Here is a 16,011-nt window from a genome sequence, read left to right on the forward strand (position 1 = left end):
GTGGTCACCCACCATGTGCTTGAGCATGGAGGTTATACCCAGGATTACTAACAGTCACACCATCGTGAAAGTGCAAGCAGAGGATTTTGCTGTCACAAACCGTCTGGACTTTGCTGAAATTGGGTTCGCTTGAACTGAGTGCCACCTAAATATCAGTTCCATCAGCGTTTTAGACTCCCAGGTTGCAAATGCAGCTTGTCTGGCACAAGAGAATGTTTTATAACCTCAAGGACCAAATCATAGGATTTTCCCATGATTCCAGCCTGCTCCAACTTATAAAGTAACCACTTATGTGGGACTGAGTCAAATGCTTTGCTGAAATCCAAATAAACAATGTCGAAATTATAACCAAAGTCCAGCTCTTGAGTGACCCTGTCAAAACAGCTAACCAGATTAATTAAAATGATTTTCCCTTTACAAAACCATGCTGTGTATCCTACACTAAATGATCTAAATGATCATTTAGATCATTTCCATCTAAATGATCATGAATTCCACCCTTGATCATTGCATCCATGATTTTCCCTACTACTGAAGTTAGACTGGCTGGTCGGTAATTTCCCGTTACACTCCTAGAACCGCCTTTATTTTCCATTTTACACCAATCCAATGGAATCTCTCCCGAGTCCAGTGATGCTCTCATAACTAGCCTTAATAGTTCAATGCACTCACTTGCCGCCTCCTTTAATATTATAGGGTATATGCCATAAACCACAGGAGCTTTACTCACCTGTAGGCGTGAAAGTTCTCATTAAATAATCATTTGAAATTTCAACATCATTAATTATATTTTTTTCAACTTCACTTCCATAATATCTCATTGACACAAATGGGTTTTTTTTATGTAAATATCAATGCAAATTAACTGTTGAGTTCATCTGCAACTTCAGCTGTGGTATCTAATACTGTCCCACGTCCATTACATAAGGGTCCAATCTGATTTTTTCCTTCTTATTTTTGCATTTATATATGTGAAGAATCCCTTAACTGCACTCTTTGCTCTCTCCCAGACTCAGTAAAGATACTATAGTGAAAATTATATTTTGCTTAATAAAACAGCTTTCTCCTTCAGAAAATTATGAACATAATTCAACCATGGAAGACCAACATGGAACAGAACATCAGTGTTATGCAAATTCTTTCCAAAATAAGAAATTACCTACCTCCAATGAGATTTTAAAAGATGAACTTGAGTCGGAAATTAATGAAATACTTTTAACTATTTTTGCTAAAAAAATTCAAAGCCCAGAAAATATAGACTGAGGTCGTCTACGATTATCTCAGTACAATAGTACCAGAATAGGGCGTTTTCTACCGCTAATCAAATACTGTATGTACCAAAATTAGATTCATTTTAAATGATCATACTATTGATTGCTTATGTTTCTTAATAGCTCACTTTATTCGGACAGATACTGTGGATGCTTAAACTAAACTTTGCAGTAACAATATGTATTTTTTTTTTTTTTTTTAGAATAACTGTATTTTAATGATTTTTTCAGACTATTCATTATTGCAATAAAAGTTTATTTAAAACATGAATTCAAGTAATTACAGTACTTGTTTTTTTTCCTTACTTTATTGCGCCTAATTGTCATCAAAATTTATTGAGAAAAACGTTTGTTTTTGGAATACCGGTATTAATATTTTGACTGGTATTGTAAGCCCTAATGCAATATGTGTTGTTAATGAAATTAATATATGTGTGTTTTTATGTTGTTTAGTTGTTTCAGGTCACTTAGCTACTAAGAAGGTGCATCCTAGTATCCATCTATGCCATGATGGAGGTAGGCTGCAACTAAGTGCAAAAAAGGCACACTCATCGTGAAACCAATAAATGTGTAGAGGAGTTGAAAAATAAATCAGTTTACAGACAGTGAATGTTAGTGCTGATGATTACTGGCTATGGGAATGTCAAAACACAAATTCCTCACAATGCAGCATTGCCAATATCATTGCATTAGAACACTACACTGTCATTCAAAATTCTACATACACTAATCACAACAACTCAGAATAGGAATAATCAGAATAGGAACAGAATAATCACATTGTTCCTCATAGCTACTTTATTTAAAACACGTTCATTTAAATTTTTGGATCAATGAGAGGCTCTAATAACCTCAAGATGGTTATAGTGATTTGAATTGAGTTCACATCAATATAACATTTAATTGAAAAAGTAAAGCATCATCTCTTGGTCATAACCATGAACTATATACAGTACTGGATATAGACAATTATTTTTTTCTTTAAGAACCACATCCTGTCTTTAAAAGTATTGATGATATGGGGGGGGGGGGCAGGCTGCAGCTTATATATTCAGGCAAATACAGTACAGTATTTGTTTCTTGATGCATGTACATTTAATATTGCATTATTATTGTTATTTTCTTTCTCAAATAAAACTATATTGCCATTACTTTTTGCTCACTTTTTTTTGTATATACACTTCAGAAAAATGTACTGGTCTGACTGGAATCGTAGTGCTCCAAGAATTGAAGTAGCTAACATGGATGGAACAGAAAGATCAGTATTTATTAATGACAACATACAGTTGCCTAATATGGTGACCATTGATTTTGAAAGAAATGATCTCTGCTGGACTGATGCTGGTATGATTTATATTTACTACATATTTACTAGTATTTATTCATGAATGAGATTAAAATAATTTGTAGTGATTAATATTACAGATTGACCTAAAGTTCCGTGAGTTAAATGACATGAACACGAATGGTAAAATTAATTAAATTTCGAAACTTACCTCTCATACTGTTTATATGTTAATAATAAGTGATTAAAAACTACTAAAATATTGCATGGAGGAAAGTGCACTTTTCTTGATGCTCATCATATTTCCATTGAAAATAACTGCTGACCTAAGAGCCCAAACAGTGGACTTTTAGTACCATCATTATTTGGGTCAGATGATAGGAGAGAAGGGGATTTTTCTATATATATATTTCTAATTCTCATGATGAAACTCAGTCACACATGTTGGACATTTTATGTTGCATAAATTCCTATTAGTGAAAGATTTGTGGGGATTTTGGCATTTAAAATTAAATATTTGTGTGATTTGTTTAAACTATTCTATTGCAGGTGCTCCAAAAGTGGTTAATTTATAGCTGAAAGCAGTTTAAGTAGTATTGTCTGAATCAATTCCTGGTTTATGATGGATGGTCAGAATGTGTTGGCTAAGCTCAATTGAATGTTGCGTGCACAAGCTGGCTTCGTAATAGTGGGGTCTAGTATTAGATATGTTTGATATGCTGCATTTTACCATAGTGCTGCCAATGTAACATGCATTGCATCCTTGTTGATGTTGGATCAGATATACTATGTTATTGGTGTCAGAAATATTATGTGTTTTTATAGTTATTAAATCAGCAGTATGTGCTGATTTCATTATAGAATGAGAATATTAAAGTTGAAGTCAGTGCCTGAAAATAAGCTCTTTAATTGTGCGGCTAATTGATTATTTTGGAAGGACTATTTTTGTGTTTGTGATAAGTGTTTCGTGGATGGTTTTGTAATCTGTTTTATTTCATATATGGATATTTCCTTTTTAGGAAGGCACTGGTTAAGTATTATATCTCAGTTTTGTAGATTCATTGTCATAATGACAATATTTTATTGTTGCATTGTGGATTTGGGTAATTAAGACAGATTTTTTTTTAACACTATACAGGTGATGAGAATAAATTTGGAAAAATTGTCTTTGTTTTTCCTGTAAATACAAGTTTTTAATTGTTTATTGTCCTTAAGAATTTTTAGATTCAGAAAATTTATACTATTGTTTTGTTCAACTCTGACGTCTATTTTAATCTTTGGACATTATTAAATTTTGAAAAAAGCATGTCTATGGTTTGTTTATTAGAAACTATAAGGATGTCGTTGGCATAATGGATAAAAAATTTAACTGAAGGGGAATGCACTAAGGATGTGACCTTCTATGGAACTTAAATTTCTGATAATGAAGCCGAAATTCCTAAAGGCCCAGCAAGTAAATATCTGAATTAAACCTCAAATACCTAGCTTGAATAAATAATAATTTAAGTTTAATAATATTTAAAACAATGTACTAATAGAAAGATTAGTACATATGTATCACGTATAAACCATTCTTTTAGTTTGGTTATTGTGTAGTCTATGTCTACGTTAGTATATAATGATACAACATCAAAGGATGCCAAGATGTCCGTGTCTGATATTTCAATATTACTGATTAGAGAATGGGCATGAGCTGTATTCTGTACCTTAAATTTTGAAAACTTTGTAAGAGGTGATATGATTTTTACAGTATAAGCGGAGAGACTGGCAAATGCTAAGTGTTTGTATTAAACAATGGTTCGAAGTGGTGTGTCTGGTTTATGTATTTTAATAGTACCAAAGATGTGTAGCATAATGTTGTTTCTCATTCCTGTGGTTTGCAAGGTGTGCAGTTTGATTTCTTTGTTACTTCATAAAGTTAAGAATATATCTATTTTGTTTTTGATTTGGTTTATAGTATAATTATTATCTATTACATATGTATTTTGGTCCTACAATACTGATTTAATTTTTTCATTGTACTCCGATTCGTCTAAGATTAGTATAGTGTCACCTTTTTGTACTATAATATCAGTTTGTTGTTTAAGTTCTTTTAGGCTATTTAATTGCTGGATGAAAATATTGGATGCTATATTTATTTTGTTGTTTATAATTGCATTTGTCAAGATGATTATTAAGCTTTATTTGTAATTTTACTATGCCATTCATAATGGGATATTGATTACTTCTTAAAGCAAAGTTAAACCTATATTCGAGAGCTGAAAGTTCATTGTTGGAGAATTTTTTAGGTGATATTTTTTAGATAGATTTATTACTAATGTATGGGTGGTGGCTTTCATACATCTAGTGATGAAGGTACAGTAGAGTGTAGATAATATAAACTATTATTATTTATAATAATAAATAATAATTGGGACAGGGAGTAGTTCGGACTTCTGATTTGTTCGGATTTTCGAATTTATCAAAAATACTGTTCTGAAGATTAAAAAAAAAAAAAAAAAAGGTTTAGTAGGTTTAGAAATAAAAACACTAAGTTGCACTTATGTATTTTTATTCATAGGTAACAAAACAAATGGAACTTTCAGCCAGAATAACACATATGTATAGGCCTTTAACGAAAATAATTACTTATTTTTGGCTGCACCATTTTAACTACATTTCTTTGCTGCCAGATCTCTTACTCTTTTCAGCAAGGGTAGTTGAGTCGAACAGCATTCGGTTTGTTGCTCATACCAAGTCATTACAGTCCCTAGCACGGAAAATGACCAATGTGTATAGGCCCAGCGGTGACGTCATTTTCTTCGTTGTCATCTTTGTCTGTATCATTTTCAGGAGCTCCAGTTTCTTTTACATTCAATTTCATTTTCATTTAAAACATGAAAACCCTGTAGAATCAATATCATTTTCCAGCCACACCCTTGCATCACCTTCATCGCAATTTTCAAACCCAGGGACTGACTGAAACAAGTTGGTCATCTCATTCAGTATTTGTCCCTTGTCTCCTACGGTTTCTTCTACAATAGGCCATAGTTTTTTCCAATCATTTTTTAAATTCTATGCAGTGAGCGATTCACACGCATCAGCTATCATGTGGCAGCTGTCCTTGAGACTGAGCTTTTCCAGAAAAGCTACAATGCTTTCTTCGTTGCTTTTCAATGACTTCCTGCTCCATCGGTTGGAGTGCGGTAATGTTTGGTGGGAGAAACATGACCTTGAATCCGTTGTCTATTTTGTTTAATGTTTCCACTGAAGGATGCGATGATGCATTGTCTACGATAAGCAAGAACGTGCCCATTTTGTCTTCTTGTTCACAGTACTTTTTAATATTCGGAATAAAATTGTTGGCAAATACTTCTGAGTTCATCCATGCATTTTTTTGCACTTTATAACTCACAGGGAGGCAGGAGACATTTTTAAACCTATGCAGTTTCTTTAATTTTCCTATCAACATCATTGCAAACCATTGCTGTAACTCACTCGTTGCTGACTTTAAATCTAGGAGCAGCTGTTTCACAGCGAGATGCAAGAGACTTTGTTTATTCCAGTCTCGTCCAGTGTTGCATACTTCATATTTGCAATATTTTTCACTTTCCATAAGATCGATATACTTTTTTTAAACAATTCTGCTGCAGCAAAATCACAAGATAAAATTTCCCCTTCAATGTGAATTTTTCTAATGCCATGCCATGATTTAAAGTTTTTTAGCCAGCCTGTACTGGCTGTAAAATCTGAGGGACTGCCTAATTTTTTGTTAAAATCTAGTGCCTTTTCACACAACAAAGGTCCAGATATGGGTTCTCCTAAACTTTATCTCTGCATGAACCACAAATAAATGGCATCTTCGAGGAATGAGTCATTAGTGTTTCTCATAATTTTTCCTTTTTTTTTTTTTTGCATAGTTTTTCTTGATTCATCATCCGAATCAAGTTTTGATCCAAACTTAAATTTTTTTCCTTGTTCTTTTTAATGTCTGTTATGGTTCACTTTTCATAACCAGTAAAAAAAACCTCTGTAAATAAATGTTCAGAATCTTCTCTTCATTCCTATATCTAAACTTCGTAAACTTTTTTACTGTGTATCTCACTTGTTATGTTTACACGTATTATGTTTAGTTAGTACTGCATGTATATTAATTAAGCTATGTATGTAAGTGTAAATTTATTTTTATTTTGCTAACCTGTGAATAATATTCTTCCGATTTTAATGTATCATTTAATTTTGTTAAGGTAACAAAATTTGCAAATGTGATCACAATAACTGGTCCTTATTGTAATTATTTTATGGCACCAGCATAAAAAATAAAATAAAATAAATGCTGGCTTGTTCGGATTATTGACGTTTGGATTTTCAATAACCTACTGTATTGGCATTAGCTTATTAGAAATAAGGTTAGTTAATAATGTAAGGCTTACATCAGTAATAAATCTAACACCTAAAAAATTCTCCAACAATGAAATTTCAGCTCTCGAATAAAGGTTTAACTTTGCTTTAAGAAGCAATCAATATCCCATTATGACGGCATAGCAGAATTCCTGACAAAAACAGAATACATTCAACAAATGCAATTATAAACAACAAAAATAAATATAGCAGCCAATATTTCCATCCTTGGTCATAGTAACCACATACCATCCAATATTTCTATTTGGTCCTTGAGACTGTCACAAACATTCTCTCGGGTATGCCAAGCTGAGCTTGCTACCTGGGAGTCTAAAACGCTGATGGAACTGATATTCAGGTGACACTCAAGTCAAGTGGACCAAATTTTGGCAAAGTCCGGTCGATCTGTGACAGCCAAATCCTCTGCTTGCAGTAGAGGTGACCAACCATGTGGTCATCTGGGTAGTAAATGGATTTACTTTTATGCAAAGTTTGAATAAACTGTGAAGAAGCTAAAGGTGATAGCCATGCTTGATTAGACAGAAAAAGTTTGTTCATGCATTTTAATTTGGCTAAAGACTTCCAAGACAGATGGGGAAAAATAATTGAAATCTCTGTCTGAATTTATTTAAAGCTGTTCTTTAATTAACTAACTTTTTTTTTTTAAGTAAATGAGAGTGAGGATTCAATGTGTGATTTGGTTTAATTCAGGAAGTCACTCAAGTCAAGTGGACCAAATTTTGGCAAAGTCCGGTCTTATATATCCGGTCTTTGGTAAGAAATTTCCAAATTGTAACTGTTCTTATTGAGAGGCTAAAATTTAGAAGCACATCTCATATTCATTAATGTTGGGGAGTAAAACACGAGGATTGAAACTATTTATACTATTGAGATATTATAATGCAATATGGCAGATCCTAAACTTCTGTCCAAAATAAGCAAAGATAGTTGAAGTAAAGCACTTAATACATTTCCTACCAATGTTTTGTAAGTATAAAATATAGGGTCAATTAAATGGATGGACCCGTATAGAAAATACAGATGAGGAATGGTGAGAAGTTCAAATTTAGTTAGAATCAAATATAAGAATGGAAAATTTTTATGTTATTCTTACTCCAGGTAAACATATTGGCACTGATGGTTGACCTATTGTGTAATATCTCTATCAAATATGATATGGAACTGATTCAATTTGATATCTATATAACTCAGGAAGTTCAAAGCTTTAGATTAACAAAATGTACTTTCACTGCCCACCCAACGAAATACAGGATCTGTTGAAATTATCCAGACTGATATAATATATTGACAATACACATACTTATAGGGTGGACAACTTAATCTTCTTTAAAATAGCATTTTTCTGACGTAATACATTTGGCCTCATGATTTTCGCATTCTTGGACGCACTTTTGGAAAACTAATTTCAAAAATTGCTGTTTGTACATCATCAAATCTACGTCCATGCAAGTTTTTTTTTTTTTTTTTTTTTTCAGTGTGTGTGACAGATGGAGGTTACATGGAGCCATATGTGATGATATGATATGTTGGTTGCTGGTCGTGGTTTCGTGTTTGGCCAAAATAAACTCTGTACAAATAGAGGAAATGCAGCAATACATAATATCATGGCAAAGTAGCCAGTCTTTGAGCTCTACTTTTCTGGTCTTTTTTTTTTTCAAACTACATCAAAATGGCATTTCAGAACTTTAATGTAGAACAGTATTAATTGTTTGTCCCTCTGAAGTGCATTCTAGGTGCCCAACACCACTCTCACAGTCAGAAAAATGCTAGAAATGTGGCCTTTCATTTTGCTGCACTCTTTTTTTAGGGGTTGGGGAAGGAATCTTCCACTGGGTGGATTGCTGTTTGGATTCAGGGTCATATCCATAAACCCAAGTTTCATTTTCAGTTATGTTACATTTCAAAAATGTCTTGTCATTAGTTGCACATTGTGTGAACAGCTTATTGCATGGAGGTAAGGATGAACCATGTCTAAACATGTTATGCTTTTTCACAGTGTGCTACCTCAACCTTGAACATAATCCAGATACTTTTGGGGAAGACCTCGTATTAATATTAAAATGGCAGAAAAATGCAAGGAAACAAAGCTTATGCAGAATTTTGCTGTGAAAAAAATATAAAATATTCCCGCAGTTTTATCTAATTCCTCATTAAATCTTCATAAGGTTTTGAACTGTTCGTTTCACTTCAACTTAAGGCAAATTTTCCTACATCTAGTCTAGAATTATTTTTCTGTAATTTGAATTGTCCTAAAATAGAGAAGTTATGCTCCCATTATTTTCTAAACACTTTTGAGACCTTAAATCCCTCAATTAGAGTTCTAGTTTCCAAATTTTGTAGTTCCCTTTTCTGTAAGAATACCTCTATGCACACACAACTAGCCTTCCTATTCTTTCCAGGAAATTGATCTTTTTGAAGTAGACTTTGCTAAGATAATGCAAAGAATAGTACAGGTTCTGACACACCATTCATAAGTCAAATTTGTTCATAAGTAGAAAGTATTGCATTCTTTTGCTGAAAACAAGTACCAAGTGCATGTTTCCATATGATTATGTAAAAATGTTACTCAAATTGTTAAAAAGTAAAGGAAACAAAAAATGGAACTTAGATAACAACCACATTGTTTTACATTAAATAAGCATGAGTAATTTATTATTGTCGGAAGAATTGTAGGAAGGTGCCTCTTTAACAGTTGGCCCAATAAAACCTAAAGATGTTGATGGTATTGGATCTACATCTTCCTGTTTCTTATCAGCTCTCTAGAAAAAAATAATCCAGTGAAGTTTACATTGTGGCTTTCTTCTTTTCATCAATCATAAATAACTTGATAACAAAACAAGACATTGCTTCATGTACATTTGTAGAGACACCATCATAAATCTAAGTTTTGATCCTGGAACTTGAATAATGACACTGCCTTTTCCATCAAATTAAAGCCATCTGCTTAATGGTAATCTATTGTGTTCTTTATCTTGTTTTTCGGTGGTAGTGTCCTCAAGCCTCTGTAATTCTATTGTAAATATCAATCTTTTCAAAACTGTTTCAGTGTTACTCCATTATCACCTTCTGTTGCCATTATTGCCTGTTTGAATGTTCATCTTAGATATTTCTTTAAAGATGCAATAACCCCCCACCTGGTCTGTTGGTTGAAGTATCAAGGTAGATAGAGTGCAAATTTCCTGAATGTCAGGATGAAAATAATCCAGATCTTGCAGATACTCAGGGGCATTATCAAGAAAACGAAGGATTTTAAAAGGCAGCTTGTTCTGATTGAAATATTTTTCAACCTTGAAATGAGATGGTGGAAATAATCTTTAAACAAAGCAAGTATAATCCAGTCTTTAGTGTTAGTTTACCAAATTACAAAGTAAAGCTTTTGTTATGGTTTTAAGAGTCTTAGGATTTTTGGAACAATAAACTAATAAGAGGTTTCAGTTCAAAATTTTATGTATTTCAACCACACAGGAAAGTGATTTGATCTTTTGAAGCCTTAAAACCAGGCATACGCTTCTCCTCCTTACTGATATATGTTCTATCAGGCATCTTTTAAAATAAATGTGTTTCACTGTGTTAAAAATTTGTAGAAGTATATAACCTTTTCCTTGACAATTTCCTATCCTTTCCTCTGCAAGTATTGCAGAAAATTCTTTTGTAGCTGTTGTATCCACTAGTCACTCTTTGATGGTATGTAGATTTGAAAGAACCTTGAATTTATGAAACCATCTGCACTAGATGTTTCATCACAAACATTTTCACCTTACTTGGCCTTCAACTCTTTGAATAAACTATTAGCTCTATCTTGAATTAATATAACACTAATAGGCATTCCTTCAGGTCCTGTAACCACAACCAAAAGCTTTTCCACTTTATCCATAACTTTTCCTTGCTTCTTGCTAATGATTGTTTATTGCATCTTCACAGCAATTTTTACACACGTTTATTGCATTGGCATAGCACATTCTGTCCTTCAGAATCATTTCCATTGTTGATTGATTCATGGCATACATATGTCACGTTCCTTTATTATTTCTACTTTCTTTTCCATTGTGATTGTACGAAACTCCTTAATAGCAACGTGAGCATCCTTACTCTTGCATTTATTGGACCTGATATGGGTTCATATTGTTCATGTTCAGGAAGAATCCCATCAGAATCGAGCCTGCTCAACCCATTCAAGGCCTTATATCCTCAATCAGATCACCTTGCAGTTGCCTAGTCTGAACTGCAATTTGCAGAACTTAAGCCTTTCTTGGTAAGACCACCCCTTTGTTTCCCTCACCGATCTTGTTGCCCTTCTTTGTACTCACTCAAGCAACTCTACATCCTTCCTAAAATGAGGCTTCCAGACCTGTACGCAGTACTCAAAGCATGGCCTGACCATTGCCTTATACAAAGGGATAATCACCTCCTTTTTCCTACTAGCAAAATTCCTGTATATCATTGACAATAAGATGGTGAAGAAATGGTACAAATGTTTCCCCAAAAGCATTGGCTATAGGTGTTTCTGCAATAGTGCATCCATTATATTCTAGGATCAATGAAGGGTGAGATGTATAGTTTCCCTTCATTTTTTTGGTTTGATGTATAGTTTCCCATCATTTTTTTTATCCCAGACCACCTTAGTGCTGGTGGACAGGGTAATGGTTGATGTGAAATGGATCTATGATTCCTTTTGACTGTCATGGCGAATGTAGCACTATTTGGCTCAAGCGAATTTAAAGGCTATTGATTGGCCATAGTAGGATACCGTTGGAATATCCCCCTAGTTTTGTTTTGAGCCTTTCTTGCTGCTGTGCATTCTGCATTCCACCATGGTTTGGGAAAGGTGGAAACTGGGTATACATTTTCTAAATGGCAGTTGCATGATCGATATTTTCTGTGATGAACATTACTGCATCATCAATAGGCTCCTGACTGACTGTAGTGATATCAAACTCTGCCAGATGTTGAAAGACATTCCAGTCAGCCTGATCCTTAGTTAAGAAGCACAAAATCTAACACAGTGCATCCAGTTGACATGGATGGTCAGCTCAATGTTGAGTCAGTTTGGTGTGACATAAGTGCTGGGAAAGTAAAAATGAGAGTAGGAGGGTGTTATAGGCCTGATGAGTGTAATGAACAACTATAAAGAGAAAAAGAAGAGTGGGCCAGTAAATCTGAATGTCTTATAATGAGGGAGTTTAACTCTTCAGATACTGGCTGGAACTTGTGGGTCAGTCACTTACACACTAGCAAGACTTCTGTGGATTTATTATTGGATGACTATTTTCAACAGCATGTTAATGAGGCAACCAGAGGGAGTAATTACTCATGCATTAAGGATCTGCAAATAAAAGAACTACTAGTTGGCAGTGATCACAATGTATGGATGTAAAATTTACTTAAACATGTAACTTTCATACCAACTAAGAAATATTGTTCAAGGTTCAGATGAACCAATTAGACTTGTGGCAGAGAAAAAAAATACAGGATGCATATAAATTATCAGATAATACGATATGACAGATATAAACTAGTCTCCAATCAAGTCGCAGAGGATGTTAGGCAAGCTAAGGTAGATTATGAGAAGTCCCTGGCAAGGATGCAAAGAAAAGCAGGAAAGACTTCTTTTATTATTTAAATACTAGAAGATGAATCACATTGGTCCACTTGATATCAATGGTTCAATTGCTGATGATCCTGCTCAGTTTGCTGGCACTAACAAACTTATTAAGTTTGTTAGTGAGAGGAAAGTCAAACAGAAATTATTGAAGCTAAATATTAAAAAAAAAAAAAAAAAGCAAAAAAAAAAAAAAAGCACTGTGGGGGAAAGATCTATCCAACTATATTAAGGGAGGCAGCAAAGGAGGTAAGCAAACAATCAGCAATAATTATGAGAGCATCCTTAGATTCAGGTGAGGTTCCCCGTGGACTGAAGATGTGTGAATATATTCCCAATTTAAAAAATGGGGATAAAAGGGTCACACAAGTAAATAGTAATCACAGACCTGTTACCTTAACTTCTGTTCCAGGAAAAGTAATGGAGTCACTGGTAAAAGATGTAATGGAGGTTGTTGTTATTTAGTTTTTAGGAGCATTAGCAACTAAGGCCATATTGCTCCAGGGATATGTGGTGGTCACAGGCTTGAACCCCGGTCTAATCAAGAAGTGTGTGCTATGCACTGCTTCTCCTGCCCACCTGCCTACGGAGGCACCATGTAAGGGAAGATCACTTAGACAGGAGGGATTATAATTGTCACTGCATGGAGAGAGGAGACCTTTGTATGACCAATTTAATGGGATACTGTGATGCAGTCACAAAGAAACTGGATGCAAAAAATAACCTTGATATCATATACTTGTATTTCATAAAAGACTGCTATACAAATTGCAGCAGTGGGCCATTAAGGAAACCTTACTGCTATGGATAAAGCATTAGCATTAGTATAGGCATTTGATGCAAGAAAGCAAGCTTATGCAGTATCAGCCAAAAAAAAAATAAATAAATAAATAAAAAATAACCACTTACACTTCATCCCTCTGTTAGTTTGAAATACCTGTCCAGCTGAACCTTAAACTTATTTAGACTATCAACTTCCACGACAAGGGATGGAAGTCTGTTCCACCAACCAACCAACCACCAGCTGGCTAAAGGCAAATTTCCGCATGTCTATCCTACATCTGTCTTTCCTCAATTTGAATTTATGCCCTCTCAGGATTATTCTAAGCAAGAGGAAGAATCCCATCAGCATTGAGCATGCTCAAACCATTCAAGGCTTTATACACCTCTATCAGATCACCTCACTGGTGCCTAGTCTCCAGACACTGTAATTTGCAAAACTTAAGCCTTTCTTTGTAAGAACACCCCTTTGTTCCATTCACTAATCTTGTTGCCCTTCTCTGTACTCGTTCCAGCAGCTCTACATCCCTCTTGAAATGAGGCCTCCAGGCCTGTATACAGTACTCTAGGTGTGGCCTGACCATTGCCTTATACAAGGGAATAATCACCTCCTTATCCCTGCTAGAAAAATTCCTATATATCATTGACAAAACACCATGAGCTACTCTTGCAGCCCGTCTGCACTGTCCGGGAGAACTTCATATCTGCCTGCACAACCACCCCCAGGTCCCTTTCATTCTCTTCCAATGTCAGTGTAGTACCACAGAGTTGATACATTGCTCTGGGGTTGCTGTTTCCCATATGTAGTACTTTACATTTGTCAATGTTAAACTTCATTTGCCACCTCTCAGCCCATCTGCTCAACCTTTCCAGATCCTGTTGCAACAGCACAGTGTCAATAGTGTCCTTAACAACCCTGCCAACCTTCGTATCGTCTGCAAACTTGGACATTAAGCTTGATATACCATCATCAATATCATTTATAAATACAGAAAACAATAATGGACCCAACACTGAGCCCTGGGGACTCCACTAATAACATTAGTCCACGATGAGCAGTGTCCATTGATTACCACTCTGTCTTCTCTCGCTCAACCATCCCTTTATCCATAGCAGCAATTTGCCTCCAATGCCACACTGCTCCAATTTGTGCAGCAGTCTTCCATGTGCAATAGTATCAAAAGCCTTTCTAAGATCCAAGTATATAATATCAAAGTTATTCCCTGCATCCAGTTCTTTTGTGACTGCATCATAGTATCCAATCAAATTGGTCAGGCAAGACTTCCCCTTAACAAAACCATGCTGTGTCCGAGCTATAACTGAAGTCTTGTCTAGATAATCCTGCAGTGCTTCTTTAACCAGTGCGTTCATTAATTTTCCAGGAACAGAAGTTAAACTCACAGGTCTATAATTACTTGTGTCATCCTTTGATCCTCCTTTGTGAATTGGGGTCACATTTCCACATCTCCAGTCTATGGGTACCTCCCCTGAGTCCAAGGAAGCTCTCATAATTATGGCTAAGGGTTTGCTTACTTCCTTTGCTGCCTCCTTTAATATAACTGGATTGATCCCATCCACCCGAGGTGCCTTTCTTGTGTTTATCTTCAACAATTTCTCCTCCACTTTACTCTCAGTTATTACAAGATTCTCTAGCTTACTGCCAGAGTTGAATACACCTCTGGCATTCCCCTCTCTGAATAACTCCTCATGTGTGAATGTCAATGCAAAATATTCATTTAGTTTGTTAGCTACCTGAGCAGGATCATCAACAGTTGACCCATCGATATCAAGTGGACCAATCTGATTCATCTGGAGTTTACATAAGTAAAGAACTCTTTACTGTTTTTCTTTGCATCCCTTGCCAAAGATTTCTCGTAATCTGTCTTCGCCTGCCTAACCTCCTTTGTAACTTGGTTACAGATCAACTTGTATCTATCATAGGCTTCTGTGTCACGTGTTAATTTATATGTATCCCATGCATTTTTCTTCTCTGCCATATGTCTCATTAGTTCATCTGACATCCATTTAGGCCTGAACCTTGAACAATATTTCTTAGTTGGTATGTAAAGCCTAGTAGCTTCCAAGATAAGTTCTTTGAATTCTTCCCATTTTGAATTTGCTGTTGGTAACATCATCAGTTGGTCCCACTGTATAGAATTTAAATACTGTCTCAGACCATCGTAGTTGCCTTTACGAAAGCAATACCCCTTCCCTTTACCCCTAATGGTAGTTACCTCCTTGAGTAAATCCCACTTCAGCACACTGTGATCACTGCCACCTAGTGATTCATTTATCTGCAAATTCTTAATGCATGAAGAATCACTACTGATAATCAAATCAAGAGTATTACTCCCTCTAGTTGCCTCCCGAACATGCTGATGTAGAAAACAATCATCCAATAAATCCACAAAAGCCTTGCTAGTGTGTGAGTGACCAGCCCCCAAATTCCAGTTAATATCTGGGAAATTAAAATCCCTCATTATAAGACTCTGATTTACTGGCCCACTATTTCCCTGTACAGTTTCTTATTATACTCATCAGAGTCATTAGGCCAATAGCATACTCCTACTCAATTTTGATCTCCCAATGCTTATGTCACACCAAACTGACCCGACACTGCACTGTCCAGCGATGTCGACTGGCTTCACTTCCTTGAATTTTATGTATTTCTTAAC

The 16,011-nt window shown here is 35.1% G+C and overlaps 1 protein-coding gene across 1 annotated transcript in view; it reads left to right on the plus strand.

Moving 5' to 3' along the window:
• Positions 1-16,011, plus strand: part of Ndg (Nidogen) — a 255,770-nt gene that overhangs the window by 220,377 nt on the left and 19,382 nt on the right. Inside the window, exon 18 of the mRNA XM_090370056.1 lies at positions 2,458-2,615. Within this exon, the coding sequence (XP_090226182.1) occupies positions 2,458-2,615 (158 nt within the window). The remainder of the gene's footprint in view (positions 1-2,457; positions 2,616-16,011) is intronic.

This window comes from Mastigoproctus giganteus, chromosome 3 (assembly GCF_048544385.1).
Source record: "Mastigoproctus giganteus isolate SK-2022 chromosome 3, ASM4854438v1, whole genome shotgun sequence".
Classification (NCBI taxonomy): Eukaryota; Metazoa; Arthropoda; class Arachnida; order Uropygi; family Thelyphonidae; genus Mastigoproctus; species Mastigoproctus giganteus.